Source organism: Branchiostoma lanceolatum, chromosome 2, assembly GCF_035083965.1.
Source record: "Branchiostoma lanceolatum isolate klBraLanc5 chromosome 2, klBraLanc5.hap2, whole genome shotgun sequence".
NCBI classification, from domain to species: Eukaryota; Metazoa; Chordata; class Leptocardii; order Amphioxiformes; family Branchiostomatidae; genus Branchiostoma; species Branchiostoma lanceolatum.
In genome coordinates this window covers 12,757,784-12,783,169 of record NC_089723.1, presented here as the reverse complement: position 1 = coordinate 12,783,169, position 25,386 = coordinate 12,757,784, and the positions used below count along the sequence as shown (strand labels likewise).

The window sequence follows — 25,386 nt, the reverse complement described above, 5'->3', positions numbered from 1 at the left end:
ATCATTGGATGTGTGTATATCTAAGTGTGTATACACCTAGTTGTGCATGTGTGTCTACGTGTGTTAAGTGTGTACGTGTGTGACTACGTGTGCATGTTAATGTAGGTGTGTTCATGTCACTATGTGTGCATTTTTGTGCACAAATTCATGTGCTCGTGTTTTCTTCGTGAAAATATACAAAATTGCCAGCTGGGACATCAAACATGATTGGACTTCACAAAGGACAATTTTGTCAAACTCCATGCCCTTATGTTAATGTCTTAGGCAAAGATCCATGTAATATACAAATAAGTCACTTAATTTGAACAACCCTCAAATGATTGCCTAACCCTTGGAGCAGACCAACATCGAGGAAGACTATTCTGCAGCAAGGCTTCAGATACTAAACCTCAGGAATTGCCTCATCCCAGGAAACATAAACCATAGAGGTTTCAAGTGGCATGAAGGCCTTGTAGTTAAGCCCCCCTCTCACTGGACCCGCGGCACGCTGCCATCGTCGCTGCGGCCGATCGAATTGACAAAGCTCTCAATGAATTTCACAGCCAAAAAAACTAATCTTTTTAAGCTTTGTGTGAAATTGTCTATTTGGTCATACTTGTACGTTTTGAATGATATTCCCATTATAGAGTCAAGGGTAACAATCCAGCGTGCTGCGGGTCCAGTGAGAGGGGAGCTTTAGGGTTCCTGACTCAGAATATAAAGATTCTTGGGTCAATCCCTAGCAGGGCCCAATATTGTGTCCCTTGGGAAAGGCACTTGGTGTCAATTTCACTTGACTCTGAAAATGAGTACTTAGCTTGTTAGGGACGTCCTGTCGTATGGGACGTAAAGCGGAGGAGAGCAACACCTCCTAGCACAGTAAAGAACCCACCACACTGATTGGTAAGAGTAGTGGTCTGTCTGGTATGAGTGGATCAAACATCTGGTCATACACGGCTTATTCTTAGCCAACAAAACTGGTGTGTAAGCTACTAAAGAAAGAGTTGTGAAAACTAAAGCCAATTAAACAAGCTGCTAGGGGGCCCAAACCTACACCACTTCTTTATAACATCACAAGCTATCTGCGACCAAAATATTAAGACCCTAGCACATCCAGGTAAAAAGATACAAAAACCGAAGTTTTCCTGCAGTACCAAGGTCACATACCATGGGGCCCAAAATCGACCATGATGTTCGGCTTAACAACACCCGCCCACATACCAAATATCATCGTAATCCATCAAGAGGTTCATGAGTTACATGTATGCTGACTAGAGTAGTCCGGAAACACAGACAGACACACAGACACACCCAAAACTTTATCTCCAATTATTTTTGGAGATAATAATGAGCAGCTGTGAGTTTAACAAAATGCATTTTTGGTGTAATCCCTCATTTATTCACAGATCTGTTGTACACGAGAACTCAATACTATCTACATACATGTACAAACCCATATCTTCTACACACATTTAGAAATGGTCTAAAACTTTCTTGATTCTAGCATTACAAACTTTATGATGCATGGATAATATATGACTAACTGAAATGACACCAGGTCATGTTTTTTTGGAACTAACATTTGGAACTTAACATGAAATGTACAAGTCTAAACCAACACTATGTAAGTGACACAATACCATATAAAGCAATGGAAAGTGGATAAAAAAGATCTGTTGATCAGAAGATGCTATGGTCCCTTATGAAGGTAATAGATGTGTCCTGAGGCAAAACACATGATCAATAAATAAAAATGCCTCTGCACAAGGCGTCAGCACATAAAACAAAGCTAGGAATGCTCCATAAAAATAAAATAAATTTTGGGAGTCTCAATCAATTGTACTTCGTAGCTACTGCTGAAAGTAGAACTGTTACTGAAACAGGTCTGTGCTATGCTTAAAGGCCTCATAACCCGAAATGTTACTTAAGTTACAAAACCAAAGTCAACAACATATAGATAGCTAAGCAACATAACATAACATTTCTTTTAGTTTAAAATGAAGGCGTTTCCTAAAATCAGAGACGGGACACACTACAAACTTTCTGCGATGTTTTATCCACTCAGTGACTGAGTCACGTGTCTGCAATCTGCATAAAATGATGTCATAGAAGCAGTTGATGCATAATCCTTGAGAAAGACAGGTGTTGGACAGTTGAAAATTTGGACAGATCCAATCCTTTGAGTTCGCAGTTTCAGTTTGAAGATGCTTTTACATAAATGAATTCTACCAACATTGATGAACATTCCAGGAAATACTTGGGTCAGGGAACGCTGAGAAAAAAAACTACATTGTATTCTATAAAATAAACTTACATAATGTCGTTAAGTGTTACCAATCATCCCAAGCTAAACACACAACTATTTCACCTTCTATGATAATAAAATACATTCTTCACATAATAAAATTTACATGATTACATAGTGAATACATTATAACTTCTCACAGACAACAATACTAAATACTAAATAGTCTGTATAAATTTTATACTGTACAAAAATAAATACTTCTATTTTCATGTTTAATATAGACATAACTTCGCCTAGTTTCCAAATCAAAGGGGCTCTCGAACATGCAATAAGTCTGGTACATTGTATGTGTGGAGTTTCTTTTTAACACAAAGCATCTGTTTCTTTGGCATCTTGAGTAGATATGACAAATTCTACATACCGTGGTTGATATACAAATAGTAAAACAGCCTACAGTGGTTCTGAACTATATATGATTATTGCATGTTCAAGAGCCTTGATACCCAAAGAGCCCAAACACCACATCACCATCACCCTGCCCACACCTAACGTTTGTGTCAATAATCAATGTTGTCAATACTGATCAAAACCAGAACAAATGGGAACAAAGTACTTTAGTTGTACATCCCCCACAATCAGCTACTCTCAACTATGATCATGTTTACAAAGGTAGATCTTTTGTAAAGAGATAAAGGTCCGCAGAAAACAAAATTCATTTGCAACAAAGATATAACTTTTTCAATGAAAATATCATAATTTCACTGCTCCCTCAATTGTCATATTTGGTGTGTGCATGGCGAGGAATGTAACATTGTCGTTACTTATATCATCATCATCTTGTCGTGCTGATTATTCTATCACATATTCTCAATTTCTCTTCAATATATATAATTTTATCATTAATAAATACAAGCATTTGTTGATGACTGGTTAAAATTATACTTTTGTGATAGGTAAACCTCAGGACTTTCAATTTGGTTCAGCGTCAGTGACAATGATCGTGACATCAAACGTTACATTCCTTTCTTCTGGTAGGGCATACACCTTTTCACGGCTCCCATTGCATACTGGGCGACACAGAGCACTATGGGTAACTAAGGGCAAACAACGTCATTACCATAACCATGTACAGTGTATGTGTACTGCATTCAGTCCGGTGTATGTTGTCTTGATAATGAATTTGTTTGCACCCTGCATTACCCATGATGCCCTGTGTCTCCCAGTATGCCATGAGATCTCCGTTCAATGTTCTTTTGCTACAAGTTCAGCATGTCATCTCCACGGAGGGTAGCCATAGCTGTACCTGTAGCTGTTGTAGGTGGTGTTTGGGGGCTGGGCCTCTACTTTGACTTGGAAAGGGCGTGCTAGTCAATCCAGCGATATGACGTCGGGCTGTCCTGTGCTGTGCGAGCGGCTGCTGCTGCCTCCGCTGCTGCTGCTCAGGGGGTCCAGGTACAGCGGCTGTCCAAACTGCAACAGAAAAAAGGGCCCCCAATAGTAGTTTGGGTATGGAGTAGTGTGTCACATTACTTGAAAAGGCCATAATTTTTCTTCTGTGCTCGTTAGCGAGGCTGAAACTGTGGTGAATAGCAGAGGAAGACGTCAGTTTTGAGACTGTATGAGTTGGATTACGATGTTTGTTTGGTCGGGCTGGATTCGCGCCTGAATACATTGTATTGTTATCGCCCGACTACTGCCAGTCGGCTGCAGTACGGTGACCTCCGCTGGGGTCATATCAAAGTGGCTTTTAAAAGGGAACGAGCCGGCAAATTTAAGCTCATTTTCACATATTTTGTAGATTGAACCTTGAAGTTAGCATATTAAAATCGGGCACCCTAATTGTGCACCTTACTATACATTTTCAAGCGTCAAAGCTTCTCACTTTGGGATCCTTAACCATGTAAATCCCTATAGGCGAAATACTGTGGTCTGCAACCTTACATGTTAGAGGCCCAACACCAAACCTGTACCTCAACAAGTTGCGCTAATTATTCAAGTTAGCTATTGTAATAATAGTTTTTTTCAGTGGGAAATTGTCACAATTGTATGATGATTTATACAGTTCAAAAGCATTTGTATTTACAATGTCTCTTATTTTTCAAGTGCTAAATATATAGTCATCTTTGAGATTAGATTCTAAAAAAATGACATACATTGTACACTAGTTTTATAGTTTCAGGTTCAAACTATAGTTGACTCAGACTGTACCTAAATAATTTAATAGATGGAAGAGAAAGCATGGATGCGCAATTACACATATGTAGCCATCATGTGGTCTCTAATGACTGCATGTGACACAAAAAGCAGGCCTATTATATATGTACAGACAGCACCTATTGGCAGTCACAAGCACATCAAACAAGCCACGTCTGCACTGCTGCGAAATCACAGGGTACAACCTAATTGCCATTGAAATGGCGGCAGCCGACCAATGGGCGGTGGAAGGTCATCCAAAGTCTTCCAGAATCCTTTGCGGAGGTCAGTGTCTCAAGATCATCTGAAGACAAAAATTTTGGTTCTGTCTTCAAACTAAGTTGAGATAAATCATATAGGGGGCGCAGTTGTAGAGTGACAACATTTCATATGAAGAATATCAAGGTAGACATCCCCGCACATCACATTTGACAACAATTTTTGTCTTCTGAATCAGATGATCCTGTGATTATTCCTGTTTCTGTGTATAAACCCATCCCGACATCCCCCCCCCCCCCCCAGAAGTCGGCAGATTTAGAAAAAATGTCTAAATTGGGCCCTTGTCTTATAGGTGGCAGAGTATCACAGGATCATCTGATTCTGAAGACAAAAAATGTTGTCAAATGTGGTATGCAGGACGCTGTAGCGGGGAAGGTGACGCATGAAACCGATTCTTCCACGGCCACCAACTGGCAACCACGGCGCTCTTTTGTCTGGCTGAGGTTGTCGCCGGCTACAGGTGGGCATTAGAAATGATCTAAATCGGCCTTGTCGCAAACTTCCGCTGATTTTATGGAGATCTTTGCTAAATTCCAAGCTCTAGATCTGTCTATATCTTTACATGCCGATTTTTTGTCTGCAAAAATGATGGAAAAGGCAGAATTTTTGTCCATCATCAGCTGAAAAAAAATTGTCAAATGCCAGAATTCGAAGGACCGGCTCTGGCTAGAACACAGGAACATGCAAATTGTCTCCTTTTTTGTGACTGGTGGCTGTTACGATGCCTGAACCCTGATTTCCAGATGTTGGCTACCCAACATATTGTTTTTATGTACGCTGAATCTGTCAGGTGAATACTTCAGAGTGGTTCGCTGAGATTTTCCAGACATCTTCCAGACAAATCCTCATTACGACCATAAAATACCTGTTTAAATGCCAAAAAAGCTGTTGCTGACCAGATGTCGGCAATCCAGAAAACCTGCGTCTAAATTGGGCCTAGGTTAGCGTACACATCGACCTCCCTGATGGACACTAGAAGAGGTCATAGCAGACAACCTGCCACCGCTCGCTGGTCTGCTGCTACCATTTCAATGACATAAGTTGCACCCTGTGAACATAAGCAAGCTGATGGACATTTGTCCCACCTGAGAGTCATTTTGTAACAGTGACAACAGATCCAGGCCTGGCATATGATGAGACTCGTGCTGAACAGGCAACAGGAAGAATTTCATCTACAGGAACTTTTATCTATTACTGTGGTTCAAGACCCAGTATGTGCACAGCCACACACAAAAGTCATTCTTTGAAATAAAGATCATCACTAACATGAATTCCAAGTCTTCATTAAGTTAGACCTTCATATTAAAAGCATCCAGAGCATTTATGAGGCTTGAAACTTGAATAAAAAAACTCCTGGACCAATGTCTAGTCATTCCTACACATAGTAAGTTTCAATAACACTATACCATTACATATTGACATTAAAGGAGCAAATGCATTGTCGTTGTGTGGTGAGAACTGATAGAATATCCAAGCCCTAATAAACTGATCCTGACTGTCCATCACAATTAGCAGTTCGACCAATGAGAGAGTGACTGCATGTCCGTCAAATGTTTACATCTTTATGTTTTAATTTTGCATTTCTACATTCTGGCGGAGGTGGGCAGGGCTATGGTATCAGTCTATTTACACTAGGCGCGTGAAACTAAAAGATCACCATGTAGCTTATTTTTGTGCCGCTTTTTAGCACTTTTGATAAGAAATCCGCATGCAAATATGGTAAACAGTGGCATTAAATGCCAATTTCATAAAGATTACAGCAACTAGAATATTTCCAGTTTTCAAGCCTCATAAAATGCTCTGGGTGCCTATAAGAATGTTACTCTGACTTGGACAGAGGTACAATATTATAATACTAATAACTTTGATCTATCACAAAACATATCTATCATTCCTGAATTTCTTACACTCCGACTCATACTAGAAGAGCAGTGTAGCATATTTGATCCTTTTCAAAAGTATGGAAAAATAAAGATATTACATTGTACATTGTAATATGTGCATTTTGAAAAAAAATACACAGGATCTAAATCTGTAAATGACAAAGAAATATCTGAGGGATGGCCTGTTAACAGTTAGCATGTTGTCCATCCTTTTTCAGCTTCAGTTCAATTCGGTCCTCTGGTCATTTTCCTCCAGTAGTACGGCATCCGTCACCAAACTACGAACCAATATGTAGCTCTCACATATATTTTTCTAATATCTAAATGCTAATCGTTCCTCCATGAACATGTGTCAGTGAACTTGGCAGGGAAGCAATCGGAGAAGACTGGAAATAGAATAGGATGGCTAGCTGATAGTGTTAACCTTGCAAAAATATCTTTACCTGGCTGTCATTTTGCAGCAGAGACAGTAGGTCCAATCCCGGCATACCCTGGAACTCTGGTGGTAGGGGCGGCATCGGGTAGGACGGCATGAAGTCCGAAGACGACATCTGCATCGCGTACGGCTGGCGGGAATCCAACAGGGACCTACTGTGTGCCCTGGGCGCTGGTGACGGCACTAGCTGAGGAGTACTGAAAAGTTTTCAGATATTTCATCAGCTTTGTGTGGTACTGTGGCTTAGAAGACAATTATCATAGACCTTTTCAAGGATGCCATTGCATGCTGGGAGATGCAGTGTACTATGGGTAGCACTTGTACAATGTGTATGTCGCGGATGTGTACTGTGTCTGGTCTACATTTGTACATGTAAGTCGCCATGGTGATGATGTTCTTTGCTCCCTGCATCTCTGAGAACGCAATGGAATCTATGAAAACATCTGTATGTGAATTGAGCAAATCCCTACCATGTTGATATGTTTTCTAACCTGCCTTTCTGAAATGTGGAAAAAGACAAAATGTATCTCTTGCCGTCCTGGCTCTATATGGCTTTGGGAATGTTGATAAGACAGTTTCTATTTAATATAAATACTGTAAGGCATCGCACAACATGGTGATGATTAAACAGGATTTGTTCTGCAACCAAGTGCTTCTTCTTTCCTACCAATGTTTTGGTAGTCCTTGTGCTACTTTCCTCATTGCAATAATGATAGTGGCGTTGTATGGTGTAACGGCTAGAACATTCGGCCGTCAAACAATGGAACCCGAGTTTGATACTGGCTTGCCCCCAGACATGCGCCCGGACGTAGTGCCCTTGGGAAAGGTTAACACAAATTTCCTCACTCTACTCGGGTGTAAATGAGTACCTAGCTTCGGTTAGGGACGTCCCTCAGATAGGACGTTAAATGGAGGTCCCGTGTTTGGGGAGAGCCACACCCCGCGCACTTTCAAGAACCCACCACACCTTTCGAAAAAGAGAAGGGGCATACCCCGGTGTGCGATGGTCCAAACCTTACAGTCTGGTCTGGGTTGACATCTTGAAAAGGTGATAGTTACCTGTTATGTCAATCCTTCCACAAATGTGGTAAATCTAAATAAATGAATGACTGGCCCTACTTCTCACAGCTACCTACCTACCTCTCACGGCTAGGTGAAAATAATAGTCCCTAACATGACTAAATTCGTATCCCCCCTTGCCCTAGTCCAGTCATTGTGGATACAAACTCAGACATGTTTGGGACTTCATTCCACCACAGCACCACCTACCTACAAAATGACTAACTGCAGTCATGACTGCCTTGAGGAGGGTAGCAGGACTAACGAAACATTGGTAGGCAAGAGGAACTTCATTTTGTAAAAGACACCTCTAGTATCCCATGACCAATCTGATGAAAATATTTATGGCTGTTTGAAATATAGTTAGATATGTGTGTGAATGTATCAGTAGAGACAGTGAAACCATGCATTTGAAACAGCACATGAAGAAGTCAACATGGACAGTAAAAAAAGAGAAGACAATAAACAGTACCATAGAAGAAATACATGGAGGTGCACTCCTAAAAGGTAGTTGTGATTGGCATGATGATCTTAAGTTGAGACTGCTAATCTAATTAACTTTTTCCAAAGGGATAATCAGACTTTTCTAATCAAATTGGGCATTTCGATTGGTCTATAGAGATGGACATGATAAAACTAACAGCTGTTTATCACATAGGTAATACAATAAGGAGAAAAATCAATTTTCTTGTGGAGACACCTGGTTGGTAGGCCTTTGACTTTTCAGTTGTCCTTCTTTGACAATAGGCCAGAATTTACAGTTTCTAATTCCAGGCAAATGATAGAAATCTTGACAAAAAGCTATGTTTCAGGAAGTAGCTTATTTAAATTCAACACCCTAAATCAAGTTAGGGTAGCCGGTAATTCAATAACTGAAATCATCAAAATGTAATACCTTTTGGGAAACATTAGTACTATTCAAAGTTAATAAAGTTGACCAGCAACATTTTTTTCCAGTGTTGGAGATGCTTTGTTATTTTGGATAGATTTGACAAACAATGCGACAAAGGAATGCCAGACTACAAAGGAGGATTGTTTTCAACATTTTTATTGCAAATGCCAACTAAGGTAACATTAAATGCGACAATGAATAATACAGTTTTAATCTAATCTTTGGCCCAAAGGGTAGAATAAAAAGCAATTCATGGCGAATGATCGTAACATGTTTCATTAATTAAAAAAGAGAGGATGGGAAGATACGTTCACAGAGTATTCCAAACAAAAACAGCTTTGAATGCACAAGACATGTAACAATGGATAACAAAGGACAATAAACATTTACAGGTCCAATTCCTTACATTTGATATACATGTACTACCAAAATAAATTCCATTTTTTTCCTCTAAGGAGAAATTGAAATAAGGCATAAAGAAATAACATCTGCTTCTGTGCTAAATAATTTGCACACATATCTACACATGAAAATACCTTATCGATTGTAATATTTCACAAATAGATATTGAATTGTTAAGTGAAAATGGGCTTTTTTATATTCAATTTTCTAATATTACAGTGACACATTTGCACCATGATCTGAAAAAAACAAGTTTCAATCAGGGCCAAAATCAATTTTGATTCAAATTGTACTACCTCTACGTTATGATAATCTCATGTATGGGCCGGTCAAATCTGATTGACAGAAGTTAAAAGTTAAAGCATCAAAAAAAAAAAAATGCCACAAAATCTTGTCCCCGAAAGAGACTATTGATTTTTGAAAGGAACAAACAAGATGATTTTAGTATGTCTGACCAATAATAAAAGACTTTCATGAGCCATTGCTACATTTCCAATTCTGCAAAACATCTTAAGCAGATATTCTAGACAAAGGCAGCCAAGGTTAATTTTGCCAAAACAATCACTGTACAATGTGGATGTTTGCATAATAGAAACAAATGACAGGCCTAGAAAAGAAAAGAAGAGACAGATGATGTAGTTGTCTGTTTGGTCTAACTAAATGGCAAAGTCGTCATCTGACATGTCACTTGAGCTACCCGAGACAACTGATAACTGCTTGTGGTACAAGTTAGACGTAGATGTACGCATGTCATAGTCTTGGTATGGGGAGTCGGGTACAGTATAGACGGGCCTCGGGGGCTCAAAACCAAACAACTCCGTGTCTGACATGAAGTCACTCAGTCCAGACCTGCCTGGATCAGAGATGGACTGGAGTAACATTTGCCACAGGTCACGTTCGGGGGGCGACTGAAAGTCGCTGTTTCTCAGCACCTCGCGTTCTACCACTACATCGGAGTCATAGTTTGTGTTGACTGAACTCCGCGAGGCTTCTGACACCGAAAGATGGGAAGGCACGCACCCAGTGTCTTTGGTGGTGGGGATGACCGAGTCGCTGTCGTCGTCGTCCTCGTCGGAACTGTCGTCCAGCGTGAGGTCGATGATCTCAAACTTCTGTCTATCGTGGGACGTGGACGCAGACGACATGCTCAGGTCTGAAGTTCAAAGGAAAAAAAATTGTCTGAGATTGGAGAGAGGCAACATAGTGCTAACGAAATCATACACTGTACTGTAGGAATATTCCAATCCATCAAGGGTTCGGAAAGATTATTCACTTCAACTGTATGTTTTGCAGAATCTAATCAACAAACAAACCCTCACAAAGGGAACAAAATACACATTTCGTATTCATCCTTCAGTCAATATCAAGAAAGTTCTTATGGCGCTATAACTAGTACAAGACTTAGAGATTTATAGAAAGCAATTCAGGATGTTGTTTCCCTCCACGACATTTACGTAGACCGTGTCCATGTGACTGGGAGATCAACAAGGAGATGGGCACAGATATCTGCCTGTCAGTGAACCGTACCTCAAGTATTACCTCAATCTAGAGATCTTCTGACGCTCTCAAATAACCACTATCACGTGTGTACAGCTCACAGAAGAGAATAACAGAAAATGTATAATTTGTGACTCAGTAAAATTTGTTTTTGATGCTCTGAACGTTTGAGCTGCGGTTCATTGAAATGCAAATGAAGGACACCAAGATGGCGGTCAGCTCATGCCCACTTTATTGAAAAGAATAAAAACGCTTTATACAGGAGGTAAAAATTGAAAAGAATCTGTTATGTTACGACTTTTGTAGGTTGCAGAATTGTGTTGCTGAGATTTTCTAACACAGTTACCCAGTATGTTACCAACTTTCAACCACACAACAAGCACTTGCACATAACTTTGTTTTGTCTTCTCAAAACACTCTTGGTTACAAATTCTATTCCAAATGACATTAAGAGGGCTACAACCTAGTGCAAAAGCAAAGAACAGAGCCTTCTCTGTGCATGACTTTGCAACATGATCTGGTCTTAAGTTAACTTAATCTAGAATATGAACAAAAAAGGTTATTGTTAGCAAAGTCGGCTTTTATCAAGGTCTCAAATAAACTTGCTATATTTCCAAAACACCTGGTCTGTTTTGACTTTGTGTGGCTGTATAAATGTTAAACTTAGTCTCAAACGGATGACGTTGGAAATTATTAAATCAAACTGAGAAAAAAGAAAACACTTGTTTGAATATCTTCTTCAAAGGGTTGCTTGTGGCCTGAAGGGCTATAGAGATGGAGATGGGTGCTGCACTATACACCACATGGTGTGGATAGGACTAACTCACATACATACCTTCTGCCATAGACTTTGTTGGTGTTGCCACCAGGCAGGTTTCCCTCTGTGGCTTGATGGAATGCCAGGATCCATCCTCAAAGAACTGGATCTCATTCAGCTCTGATGATGTCCTCTGTAGGATCTCTGTGAACAGCCTGTTACCAGAAACACATAACAGTCAGAGATCTGACTACACAACACAATTATTAGTTACATGTTTCTTTCAGGCATAGTTGTTGACTTACACAACATACATGCACGTGTACTTAGATTTAGAATCTAAAGTAAAGGTTCTATGATTGAATTGCTAACATTACAGTTAAAAGTTCTAAATGTTGTGCCCTTGAGAAAGGCACTTTGACGTTAAGAGAAAGTTCAGTATTTGATGAAACAAACAAAGAAGTCTACGGGATTGAAATGGGTATCATGTACTGTAAATGCCTTTACGTTTAAGCTTGCGGGGATCTAATATGGTGATACAATGTAGGAAGAAAACGGAATATTCTCAGCGGTTTTTAGTGCACCGTTGAAACTACACCGGCTCCGTAGGCTGGCAGGAGAAAGATCAAACATTTTCACTGTGATCACAAAAATGTCGACATCTAAAATATCCTGAATTTTCAGACTTTAAACATTCACACTTTTCACACAACATAACCAAATATAACCCATTAAAACAGATAAGAACTACAACGACATTCACACAAGAGTTATCTTGAGTTTACGTCACTCTAAAAGAACAAAGACAAAACTTTTCAGTCTTTCCTGGGCTAAGATAAATTGTTTTTCAACATGGCCAAACATTCATGCTTGAATTTCACAATATTGTGCAGCACCCTGGCTTTGTTTTCCTGTTGTTTCTGTGAGAACTTCTCTGTTTTCTCCTTGGAAATTAACAATACACCAGCGACCCTGGAAGTTGTTTCATTTCACTGTTTTGGAAACAATACTTTGTATATGACAAAGGCTTCAAACATGTCTATATTGAATGATCTTTTGTTTCGCACAACAGGCTAATGCCTGAGGGCATCACAGACAACTTTTATACATTATGGACATGCTGGATAAGGACTGATTCAACCCCTTCTATTATTTTAAGGTGTGGCAGGTGGTTTTACGTGCTCCAGGTGTGGCTCTCCTCAAACATGGGACCTCTGCTTTATTATGTCCCATCCTACAGGTTGTCCCAAACCAAAGCTAGGTACATGTACTCATTTTCACCTGAGTAAGTTAAACAACCACAGGTAAATGCCACCACTCTTGTGACATACAGTGACCCCTCAAGTCTAAGCGCGAGGATGCCGCTGTCAAACTCTTCAAACAAATGCTCCAAGATGACCACCCCCTACACAATCGCATCCCCCCTATAGATCCGCAGCTACTGGACAGTAACTCAGGAACAAACACAACATCTCCATCCCCCCAGCAAGAACCAAAAGATTACAGAACTCTTTTCTACATCAGGCAATCAGTTTGTACAACAATCAGTTAAACCTAATGTGCAATAATGGGTACTTGTTATATCTGTGATGAACATTTGGATGTATATATTGATATATTGTATATAGGTGTTCTCTATTTTATTGTAAATATCATTGCCATCCAGGCATGTTTTGTCTGTAAGTTTTTGATATTTGAATAAAGAAAGAAAGAAAGTAAGTCTGAACTTACACATGCATAACGGGGAACATCTAAACAAAGTTGGCATGTCTACATGTACTTCCTACATGCAGCTAGACTTACCCATCAATAATCAGGTCATCAAAGGGTGCCTTGGAGTCACAGACAGGACATATCCATGTGGGCTTCCTGTATACAGACATGGACAAAAGGTTGAATTAAGGACAGTAATAAGTAATGGTGTATACAGTAAAAATACTTGACCAAAGACTACTGCATATTGTGCGCTCTGGCATTTTAACATAACCATGTTACAACATTGAGTAACTATTTTTCGGCCTATCTTATTACCTGGATGTCTAACCTTCATAAACGTATCAAGGATCAATACGGTAAGTTTTGCCTAAGCTCAGGCCACACCAATTTATTTTCTTGGTTTTCGGAATAAAAAAGAATTGTTAAAAAAATGCTAGATTGGAAAAACAACTGTTACATGAAAACAATCTGAGTCAGTCAGAGGAATTTTTTCATTTGGTGCAGTTTCAGGGAGTGAACAGGGTCAGGTGCAAGTTTTCAATCCAGCCTTCTGTTTTCATGATTCTTTTTGTTGCTAAAATAAAAAATAAAATTCTGTTAACCAAGAAATCAAATTGGTGTGGTCCAGGGAGGAATCTGGAGAACAGTCTCTGACAAAAGATAGTGGATGCTGTCTGAATCATCTGTTTCAAAATTTTATCCAGCTGCTTGAGTAACTATTTTTGGCGTATCTTATTACCTGGATGTCTAAACTTCATAAACGTGACACTAGTACTGTAATCTGTCAGAAAAACACTTTGACAAAGCACAGGGCCAACGAAATTCAACTGTTTTCTAGGGAGAACAGTATTTATTGTTCATGAATTAACTATCAGAAATTTGATATAAAAAATCTATTCAACCCATACAACTGTACAGTAAAGGCAATTTCCCATATAACAACTACTGTCAACAAGAAAGTCAAAAAAGACACTTACTTTTCATTCATTTGAAGGTACAGGGAGGCATCAAAGCACTGAAGATGTGTGCAGTTCTTGGGTCTGCAGGGGATGGTCATTCTCATCTTGCCCAACTAAACAGAACAGACAATTCTAATGAATTCTGCCAAATATACATATTCATAACGGCACTAAGCTGCCAGAGTTTCAGCCCAGTAAAAATCCTATATGTTTGACCCCTGACCTCCCTCACAAAACCTGCGAAACAGCCAGCGACCCTAACTCCCCGGTTTCGTGCACTACAGGCACGCAATGCTGTTTTTTTCAGGGGAATACCCTATCCCGGTTATAACCGGGCGCAAACACACAGGGCATGTTTCTGTATCACAGATATGCCCGGGGCTGGCAGCTTAAGGGTTAACACAATATGTACAAACATTTAGTTTTGTTCTGAAAATAAGACAGTATCATATCCTTAAATGAAGACATTTCCTAGCTAAAAATTGGCCAGACACATATTAAATCACCCCTGAATTCACAAATTCTTTCTTGGCTGTTAAAAAAATGTGCTTTTGTACCAGCTTTTGTACCAGATATCAGAGTAATATATACACTTCAGCTTCATCTGCATTGTGATCATGACTAAATCATCTCTATAGCAAACTGAAACTAGACAAAGTTACGTGATTTCACACAAGTTAAGAAAGAATGTTAAGAACTTACTGGACATAACAAGGACACTCTTAGGCTTGTGGTGGCAATTTCACTGTCTGGATCATGCTCTAGCTTCTCTTTAACTGAAAGAAAGTAAATAGTTGTCAATGAATTATTTTTGTGTGACTGTTACTGATCTGTGCAGTGGATCATTTACATTATTCAAGTACAATTTCAGTCAATCAACTTGAAGATAGATTTGTAAAATGAACATTCGTAAGTGCACATGTGACTTTTGGCATTTTCTTTTTATCAGTGCCTTTGGGTTCCAATCCAATCAGCACCAGACATAAAAACCGAAGAGTTCTGAAAACTCTTAAAACCAAAACATAAGTAAGTGATGCCAGTACTTATCTATAAGCCGCACCAAACAGCACTGTTTCTGGCAAAATACATGTAAATACAGCATTGCCATATTCTTACCAATAAGGAATCCAGCCATAACACTTTTTATAGCAGCGTTTGTTTCAAAATAATAATATTTGTTCTTCCCAATTAGACTAGAGATTTGATTATTCCATAGATGCATTTTATACCATAAAAATGCAAACTAACATCCAAGTACATCCTATATAGTTATGATGAGGTTAACATCCCACTGACTACTTACTCATGGCTCTAGAGTGATCAGCGTTCCTGATGCCATGGCCTCTCAGTCTGTTCAGGAGGATACTTGCCGACAGTTGCCGAACCAGATACACCGATACTGTGTAACCCTGAAGGCAAACAAACGTTAAGATGAATATTTCTATAAAAATCCCTCTGCCCGTCTTGTTGCAAAAAATCCTACATAAATATTCAAAACCACACAGCATAACAATCACTAACTTGTGGCATTTCATAGTGAAAATACAATTTTCATGAGCATACATGTAATTATTTGCACGACATGAAAAGAAACTGCTTGTAATAGAAGACAGTTCTACTCCTTGGGTATCATTTAGATATATCACATTAACAAAAGTGAAGAATTTAAGGACCGATCATCATCACCATTTTTTCATGTATAGTTATTGATCTACTAAATTACCAGATTAAATGTAAAGCATTTCTTGAATGAAATGCAGTTGGAAATCAGTGAAATCTTTTAATGTTCCTGCCAGTGAAAGGTTGGTTCAGGTCAGTGAAAAGTTGATTTTTTGCTTTTTAATCAAACTTGAGTTTAGTATTTGTACTACATAATACTTCAGGTTTGCTATGTTAGTTTAGCGATTACGGGGTCTTTTTATAAATATGAATTGGTATTGATATTTTCTTTTTGTTTGGGTTGAATGTGTGATAGTTGTGTGCCGATTTGTTAAAAATAGCGAGAACGCTAGCGACCCCAAAAAACACCTCTCCCAATGAAATGGTATGGCTACCCTGCGACGTCACAAAGTCAAGATGGCGGCCACCACACATGCCAACGGATCCAACAAAGGTTTTGCTACGCAAACCTATAACTAACACAACCGTTTCTGGTGCTGCATCTGTACTGACCCTGCCATACTCCGGCGCCCAGGAGATGTTGACATGGTTAGGGACCGTGGGCGACATGCGGCACAGCGGAGTGATGTTGATTGGTCGGCTGGGACGTTTCTGTTCAGCCCCTGCTTTCTGCTGTGGGATGTAACCCTGTTGGAAAGAAAGGAGAATTAATACAATAACTTTCAAAATGAAAGTAATTGCAATATGTACAGTATATAACTCATGACTACACAAATACACTTTATGATCATTGACTGACCAAATCAACATTGCAATGACCTGAAGAAGACGATAGGACATCACAAAGGTTTATAACATCTAGTCAAGGCAACTGTCAATAAAACAAAGGACAATATTGATTATGGGCTGCCTAGCAGCTTTCTATGGTACTGCAGCGGACTTCAAGTTTGTAAGACATGATATTTAGGCGGCAGGTAGGTTTTTAGCTTGGAGTCTTGTAGGTTTGGGCCCCCTGGTTCTTGGAAGTGCAGGAATGTTTTGGTTGGAAATTTTGAAACTGCATAATCGAAGAAGGAACAGAATGACGTGATATATGGTTTGTGGGTACCTTGGGCATTGACAAAAATAAGCATATGCAAATAATGCAAGTCATATGAAAATCAGGAATGCAAAGGACTCACCGGGAGTGGACTGAGTTTGCCGTTGATCTTGACACAGATGCTGGGAGGGAAGTGGTCCTCCTGCTCACAGCTGGTCTCCAGCAGACAGAACCTCAGCTGCACTTGCACATTGTACTCTGGCTTCATGCCCGGCCTGATATCCCTGCAGGAGAGTAGGAAACATAAACATGAACCAACATACATTTGGCGTGACGTCGTGTGGCGCAACTGTAGAGTGCGCGGCTGTCAAACAATGGGTCCCGGGATCTAATCCCAGGTGTGCCTAGAGACATGTCCGAACTTGCACCCCGACGTTGTGCCCTTGGGAAAGGCGCTTAACACGACTTTCCTCACTTCACTCAGGTGTAAATGAGTACCTAGCTCATCTAGGGTTAGGGACGTCACTCGGATAGGACGTTAAATGGAGGCCCCGTCTTTGGGGAGAGCAACACCCCGCGCACGTTAAAGAACCCACCACACCTTTCGAAAAAGAGTAGGGGCATGCCCCGGTGTGCGATGGTCACATTCGATACAACATTCAGTTTTAGTGGGCATGTGCAGTCATGAGGCATTGTGGTTTGAGGACAAAGTTTGAGGACAGATACCAAGTCAGATTTGTGCATAGGAAGCCATGCTTTAATGCACTGAAACTTAGGGCTCAGAAAAGTACTTACTGACATTGCAAACCCCCAAAATCCTTATGCACCAGAAAGCCACAACTGTCTATCTACTTTAGAATCATGCATTTAGAAAACAGATAATTGACCAGCTCGATCGGTCGGGACAGCTGACAGAAGAAAACAGCCCTCAACTTTGACCTACTTCTAGACTGGAACAGTCCACTCAGGGCTTGTGAAACCAAACCACTAAGATATCTCCTTAAGCCAACTATACTACTGAAACAAACAAATTTTGACCAAAATGGGAAAGCTCAGACCCTACCTGTTCCTTTTAGCCCAAAATTCTCCAAAATGGACCAAAATTTTCAAGAAAAAGAAGGATTTTCAAAGGTTTAGTGTAGGAACTATAGTTGTGTTCCCATTTTTTGCACTCCACTGCACAATGCAACTATGACGTCAGCCCTTAAGGCCCCTAGCTGTAGACAAAAAATGGCCATATAAAGGGGCCATAAGATTAGGTGCACATGCACCCAGTATTTCAAGCCCTGGTTTACAATAGCTACTTGTAATTTATTTAGGGTTTTGCATTCTGCTGCATAGCTACATCATTGTTCTAAAAAACAAGCATGTTGTTTACATTTCACTTGCAATTTAAATTTGTGTTCTACAACTTGTAGGTTGTCATTTAGAGCCCTGCCAATAATTGTCTGTGTGTAGACATGATAGAACATATCTGCAGCTGTGTTTATTTACCTTGTCTCAAAAAAACAAATGAGATAAGAACCCTGACCCGTTCCAGCATCTACAGTTTACCATATCCTTGCAAAAATTTATTTTTACAATAATATAATCACATGACCCGTCCTGGCCTGTCCCAATTAGGCTCAAAAATATGTCTCAACAAAAAAAATAGGTCATGCTGATAGTGATAATGACAGACTATTGACACATGGAAGTCATCAACATAACCTCCATAGAATATACATGCAGATACTGTATCAACACATGCTACTAACATGACGATTCTTAGCATATCTGTTAACCTATAATACATGTATCAGTAGTATATATACCACCAAATACACATGGATGGGTACTGAAGACTGAAAAACAACAACTGTCTACAAAAGCTCAGTTATCAAAACATCAGCAACCTGCAACTTGTCAGAGTTCTAAAGAGACAGTTGGCCTTGACCCTGACTTAAACCATCTATTGTGGATTTGTACGACCAGTGTTGGAATATGCCTGTCATAATGACGATGATGTTGTCAGTAACAACAAAGTCCTTGAACACGAAATTTTTGAGATATCATCAGTATCAAAGTACACAACTGCATGCCTTTCAGTCATATTGGCTGCCTTAGTATTGTTTGGTAACTTAACATCATAAATGTATCATTCATAGAGCTGTGTACCGGTACAGTGTACCGATACAGTACCGGGTACAATCAATTAGGTACAGGTCCAAAATACCTGACCCTGCTGTATCGGTACTGGACCTGACTCAGGGTATGGCCACTTTGACAGATAAAATTACTATGAAATTACCGTGGCAGTGCTCTAAAGCAACTCTAAAGCACAGAAAACACATTTGCATGGCTAGAGTGAAATTTTCATCTGTGTTTTCATCAAAATAATACCTAGCACAATCAAATATTATGTTTTTACCAGATCAAACATGCTTTTGTCCTTATTGAAAATCTAGCATTTTCCAAACAAGCAGTTTAGGTACAGGTTCAGGTCCGGACCTGTACCTAAACCCGTGTACCTGTACCTGTACCTGTACCTAAAATTTGTTTAGGTACACAGCTCTAATCATTCATATTGAAAGAAGGATAACCATTAGTTACATTATTACCTTGATGAATTGATGTGTGCTGCTTGCTGGGGCGTCAAATGGAAAACAAAGTAGGTCTCTTGGAACCTGCTGTTTCCTCTTGGCACTGCAATGTCAGGGAGAGATAGATAACAATCATTTATAAACAACGTCATAATACATTATTTTTACAAACAACAGTTTCATCGTAACCTCTTTTCAAAAGAACACCATTGACAGCTGGAGTAAAACATGTACATGTTTTCATGTATAACACTATTAACAGTGGTAGCTAGAAATACTTTTTTCAGTGTCCTGCAATATTGCAGATTGTCAAAATTTGAAAATATTTTCTGCAAATAGACAAGCCTCCTTTCTTTTATCACACCCATGCCTCGATTTCGGGCTCTGAAGAAATTATCACAACGCAAATACTAGTCTTGCTGCGACATATTTACGCCAGAAGCGTACGGGAATTGTTTCCCCGACTTTTGCCTAATATCGTGACTGCGGATATTAGCGAGATTAACTTATCAAGACAGAAATGCACGAATCAAAATCACAATTCACATGATTCGTCCCCAAAGTTATCATGGAAAGTGCCGGAACCCCCCGGTAGTCAGTGCAAGGCAATCTATGTCCCCATGCACGGAAAAGCTGCCAGGTTTGAAATTGTGCGGTACAGGTTTTAGTTAATTTACAACGCTGCTAATTTGCTAAATCAAGAGAACTGTGGAATCTTGAGCCTGATTTTTTCATTCTGCAAAATCGCAGGACCTGGTTACTAGTATTCAATTTTTCTTCAGAATCTACAATCTTGAAAATCTGCAAATTGCAGACTGCACTGTATAAGCACAAGGTCAGGTTTGTATATACCGGGATATCATGTAATATGCAGTCTCCATATCGTTGTTTCCGAAGAGAAATCATACCCAACACAAGCTGTTCTGATGCTACTTTGACCAATTATCCATCATAATTAGCTACTTCTTTAATTACAAGACAACACCTCAACATGGCTGATAAAATACTACAACTGAGGTACCATGCCAGTAAAGTGATAAACAGGGTCTAATTATTGACACTTGACTTGCTCCCAATTATCAAATGATAAAACGATTCATCAGCAGGGTTGATTGCCTCGAGTTTCATGCACATGCATTACGTATACATCCTGGGCACATGTTCATAACACGTACAAAATCACTGATTCAGTGATATTTTATCAGTGATACACCTACCTAGACTTGTTGGTTTGATGAGTTCGTCGATGATGTCGTAGAAAGGCAGTCTCCTGAGCGTGACGTCTGGGTGCACGGGAGGTAGATGTGGCGGCAGGCTGCTGTTTTGGATGTGGTTGGAGAAGAGCTGTTGTGCCTCTGCCTGGTGACTTATACTGGTCAGCGCAGCCTCTAAGGGGGTGGGGTTACTGTTGGAACTGGTGTGTGATAAACTGCTGGGCTGGCTGGGACTCATGTTCACGCGCCGGGGGAACCGCCTCCGGTACAGCTCCTTGATTTTCAACTGGATCGGCAAGCTGCAACCGTTCCGAACGAGGCCAAGGGCACGCGTCATGAGGTCCTGTTTCCGACCGCTCTTGTTGCGGCCAGCATATCCCAGCAACACTTGCAGTTCGGACACTCTGAAGGTCATGATCATATGCTGAAACAGAAAAATTTAATTACTCTCACATGAGTACACACCAGTTACTAAGTTGAGAGTCAGGCACATTATAAAACTACACTGGCAGTAAACAAAGTTGCAGAATGAAAACCTGCTTACTACCGTTTAAAACCGGCTTTTTAACGTTGAAAAACTTTACGTTCCATCCGAAAGGACATCTCTAACCAAAGCTGTGTACTCATTTTCACATCTGAGATGAGTGAGGAAATGGGCATAAAGTGACTTTTACAAGGGCAAAACATGGGTCCTGCTAGAGATTTGCCAAAACTTAAGATAAACTTTCATAATAAAGTCAAATTTCTATCATAAATCAGTATCAGATCTTGATTTGATAATGGCAAGTTTGGTGTGCCATATTTGACATGTTGTTTTCGAAGTATTATTGACCTTTTACCCTGGGTTCAAAATTCCTCTGTTGTAATTCTATTCAAGCACGCCAGAGACTCTTGCCTTCTCTAAGCTCTTAATACTTGGTGCAGGTAACATACAAAATGGCCTGCACCAGAAAACTTTTACCTGTGCCATAGACCACTAACTTTTCTTTGCCAATCTAATTTGTTAGTCTGTCAAATACTCTGTTTGCAACTGTTCCAAGCAGTATTGAAGATCTTGTTATTTGCCACAGTATTTACAGACAGTCTTACAAAGAATGCAAGGCATGTTGGGATGCTACAAAAGTATACTGGTCGTATGTCACCCTTGGCTACTTTGAAGTTTTATCACAAACCGGTGCAGGTTACATTTATAGGTGCAGGACTGGTAAATATGTAGACATCATTATCAATACCTGCATAGGCAGGTGGTATTTGAAGCCCTGGAGTAAAAAATGGCACACTTGACATATAACTTCCCAAAATTAGACTCAGTCAGTCAGTGTGATATGTGCTTGGCAGTATCTGCAGGTCTTAGAATAACTTCTCCTTGAAATGTACTTGAAATGTCATTCAGCCATGCTATATGGAATCAATTACACATGCTAGATATGTTGATGGCTATTAGATATGGTGACAGAGGACATCCAAGGTCAAATGATGTGACATTGACCTTTCCATACTAATGTAGGCCTGACAATGCACCCAAAACTCCACAGGTTACCTTACAGGTTGTGTATCACATGTATACCTGTACCTACATGTAGCAGGTAAAAAGGATGAAAATTTTCAGCCAATAACTAAGTCCCCGTTCATGATGAAAAAATCAAATAATAAAATGGTTCGAACCATTTTGACATTAACGCTCCAAAACGGTTTCGTTCTATTTTATTCTGAACCTCCTCCCAAGTACTTGAAGTAGTCTGCAACGGTTCATAATAAAACTGTTTCGCAGAATTGTCATCATGAACATAAAAGGCGTGAAACCGTTTTGCCTCAAGTTTATGACGTCATACACCGTCAATAGAATATTTAGGCCACGTTTTTTAGTAGTAAAATTTTGTTACAGCCGCCAACTCAAGGTGGTATGGGATCACAACAGACTTTGCATAATATACAAATTTTGCCACACAGTGAAAATCAGTTCACTTTGTTACAAAATGTTCAAGGGTTACATGTGAGAAACATCCTTCAAACAAATTTGGTCCTAAAAGTACACAGTACATGTAAGTCTATAATTCAATTTTACCAAATTGCAATGCAAGCTAGGACAGTACACAGAATCTAACATCTGTAATGACTAGTATAAAATTGCCTCTCAAAGTCATAACTAGTGCTACGAACCAGTATGAAGAAAGCTCAAACAGTTGAGCCTTTTGTGTTGACAGATTTTTTTTTCTTGACTGAAACAATGGTAGTAACACATTGAAAAGTATGCTGATCGCATGACATATATAGATATGACTGATTATGAGGCTGAGCAGTAGAGAAGAACAACAAATGTTTGTGGTGTAACGACTGAGTTTGCAGTGATATATAATATAGGGCATGGTGAAAAAGTAGAAATTAAAAACAATGTGAAATTTACGGTCTACTATACATATTCTTCTGCTAATATCCTCTAGTATATCTTTTAAGCAAGGATGGTCTGGTAGGTTGAGATTCAACAAACTTGATGGGGCTTGACGGCTTGTATTTTTGTAATAGGCCACACCAACTTGATTTTATGGATGACATCCTCTGGAGACCCCAAAACTAATGCGCGCGGGCGAAAAAAAGAAAAATCCTGCAAAAAAAAAAATCCCTCTGCCAATCCCTCAATTCCTCTCCCATGTCTCTCATTGTTGCAAAAGAAACGTGTGAGAGCCACTCTGGATAGGTCGTGTTTGAAATTGTCTGGACGATAGTCGCTGGCCGCCGCGATCCTCTCGTACAACTGTGCAAACGCAAAATCCCCCTAGCCAACATCGATGGCATACCAATCCACATACGCCCCCAGTTTTCCGATAAGCCGGCACAATGCTAGCCTTTTGCAGCTAGATTAAGGCGGCAAGTTCCGGAGTTCTGTGTAGCCTTGGAGGAGGTTTTTTTTTTTTTTTTTTTTTTTTTTGACAACAGGCGAAAATCAATGCGCGCGCGGATGTCATCCATAAGATTAAGTTGGTGTGGCCATACTACTGTAATACATGTACTACATTAACACCTGTACCTACATGTACATGTACATTCTGGTAGGAAAAAGGTGGAAAAAAATCAATATCTGTTTTTAGTTTACACAACCTTTGGTAGAATACTAATATATTTAAAACTTTGCAGGTCATCCTAGTAACATCTTTTTTTTTTGCCCACATTCAAACACATCTTGCATACTGTGTAAACTGTAATGGGCACAGTTCTGCATTCAGGAGTTTTTTTCCGGTTACTGCATGACCAAATGAAAAAAAATCAATAAAGGATCAATCCGTTCTTGTCATTATGTAAATTGTAATGTTCAGGAATGACACAGCAAATCAGTCTTTGCTGAATTCAATTGGATGGTTTTACGAAATAGGTAAGTTAACTTCAGTTAAGCCCTCCTAAATACAAACAATTTGCTTTTTTTGGCAGCATATTTTAGATAGATCTACTGTAAATCCATTTCTTTTTGTGGGGACTTCAGGGGTAAGGTGTCATTTGCAGATCAGAGTTTCAAGTTCTCTTTTGAAAGAAATTATTCTGAAGTACTTAGTTATTGCATACTGAGAGAAAATTTGGAGGGGTCAGTGCAAAAATGAAACCACCACAAATAATCCAAGATTTACACTGTTACAGTAAGTACCAAGTAAGCACCGAGGTGACGTATTTGTTCTGTGACCTAATTTGACCCCATGTTGTGGGGCTGACCCTATGGCTGCCCGCTCCATTAACTAAGAATCATGCCTGTAAAACTACAGAAAAGTAGGTCATGGTTCACAAAGCCTGCAAGCCAGCTTAATATCATGAACTTCCTCCTCTAAAGTAAAATTATAGGCGGAATCGTGTATTTCCAAACGTAACATCCGGTTTACATCTTTTCTAAGAAAATAAGGGGAAACCTCGCTGTACTTGCCTATACTTTGAAAATGTAAAAAAAGTATAGTACCACCGACTGATAGAAATAAAACAGGTGTCAGAAATAAAGAAGCAACTGGTTAAGAAAGTACTGAAAATGTGTTCCTTAAAAAAACAAAACAAAGGGGGGGACACCAAAATATTGTATCGCCTGTATAGGTAAACGTTTGGTATTCTGATTAAAAAAAATGAATATGGGGATACAAAAAGCAAAGTTGATTGCTTGACAAACTTACTGCTGATGTTGCTTGGTTAGAAAGGCTAGGAAAAACGAACCTGAAGACAAGAAAAGGACAAGTGAAGCTAAAGTACCTTCAACTCCGCAGCATCCATTTCGCCATCCGCCATTTTACCGAATGGCTCCTGAAAACGTTTTCCCTTGTCGTCTGAGCCGAAAACGAATTTTCCTCACAAATTGCCGGCCAAAACCTGGTCTGACAGAACTATAACAGCGACTTTGGAGACTGAATTTGGAGACGTCTTACTCTGTAGTGTTAGAAGGACTTAAATCATTTTAGGGAACTACAAAATGTGTCATAATTCCGCACGTCCACTCGGAAATTCGCAAATGAAACTTCCTCCGAGGCGATCACGTGTGTTCACGCGAGAAATTGTGAGAGCAGAAACTGTTGAAATCTTTTTTTACACAATTCTCAATTAAATGTGTATGAGTCAACAAATACACACCAGAAATATATACTATCATACCACTTATACAATAGTAG

General features: G+C 39.6%; 1 protein-coding gene across 3 annotated transcripts; it reads right to left on the bottom strand.

Moving 5' to 3' along the window:
* Window positions 1-1,354: 1,354 nt before the first annotated feature.
* LOC136427512 (E3 SUMO-protein ligase PIAS3-like) lies at window positions 1,355-25,263 on the bottom strand. Of its 3 annotated transcripts, XM_066416467.1 has the most exons (14): window positions 24,974-25,263; window positions 20,759-21,179; window positions 19,560-19,644; window positions 17,102-17,243; window positions 16,473-16,607; window positions 15,604-15,709; window positions 15,003-15,076; window positions 14,319-14,413; window positions 13,429-13,494; window positions 11,704-11,840; window positions 10,392-10,524; window positions 7,026-7,215; window positions 5,785-5,844; window positions 1,355-3,697 (listed from the first exon to the last, which is right to left on the bottom strand). In XM_066416467.1, the coding sequence occupies exons 1-14, from the start codon at window positions 25,007-25,009 to the stop codon at window positions 3,596-3,598; spliced, it is 1,782 nt and encodes a 593-aa protein (XP_066272564.1). In that variant the 5' UTR covers window positions 25,010-25,263; the 3' UTR covers window positions 1,355-3,595. The 3 variants fall into 3 exon arrangements, with proteins under 3 accessions (XP_066272564.1, XP_066272565.1, XP_066272563.1); XM_066416468.1 differs by lacking the exon at window positions 5,785-5,844; XM_066416466.1 differs by lacking the exons at window positions 1,355-3,697; window positions 5,785-5,844; window positions 7,026-7,215 and having other exon boundaries at window positions 9,110-10,524; window positions 24,974-25,262.
* Between the last annotated feature and the right edge of the window lie 123 nt (window positions 25,264-25,386).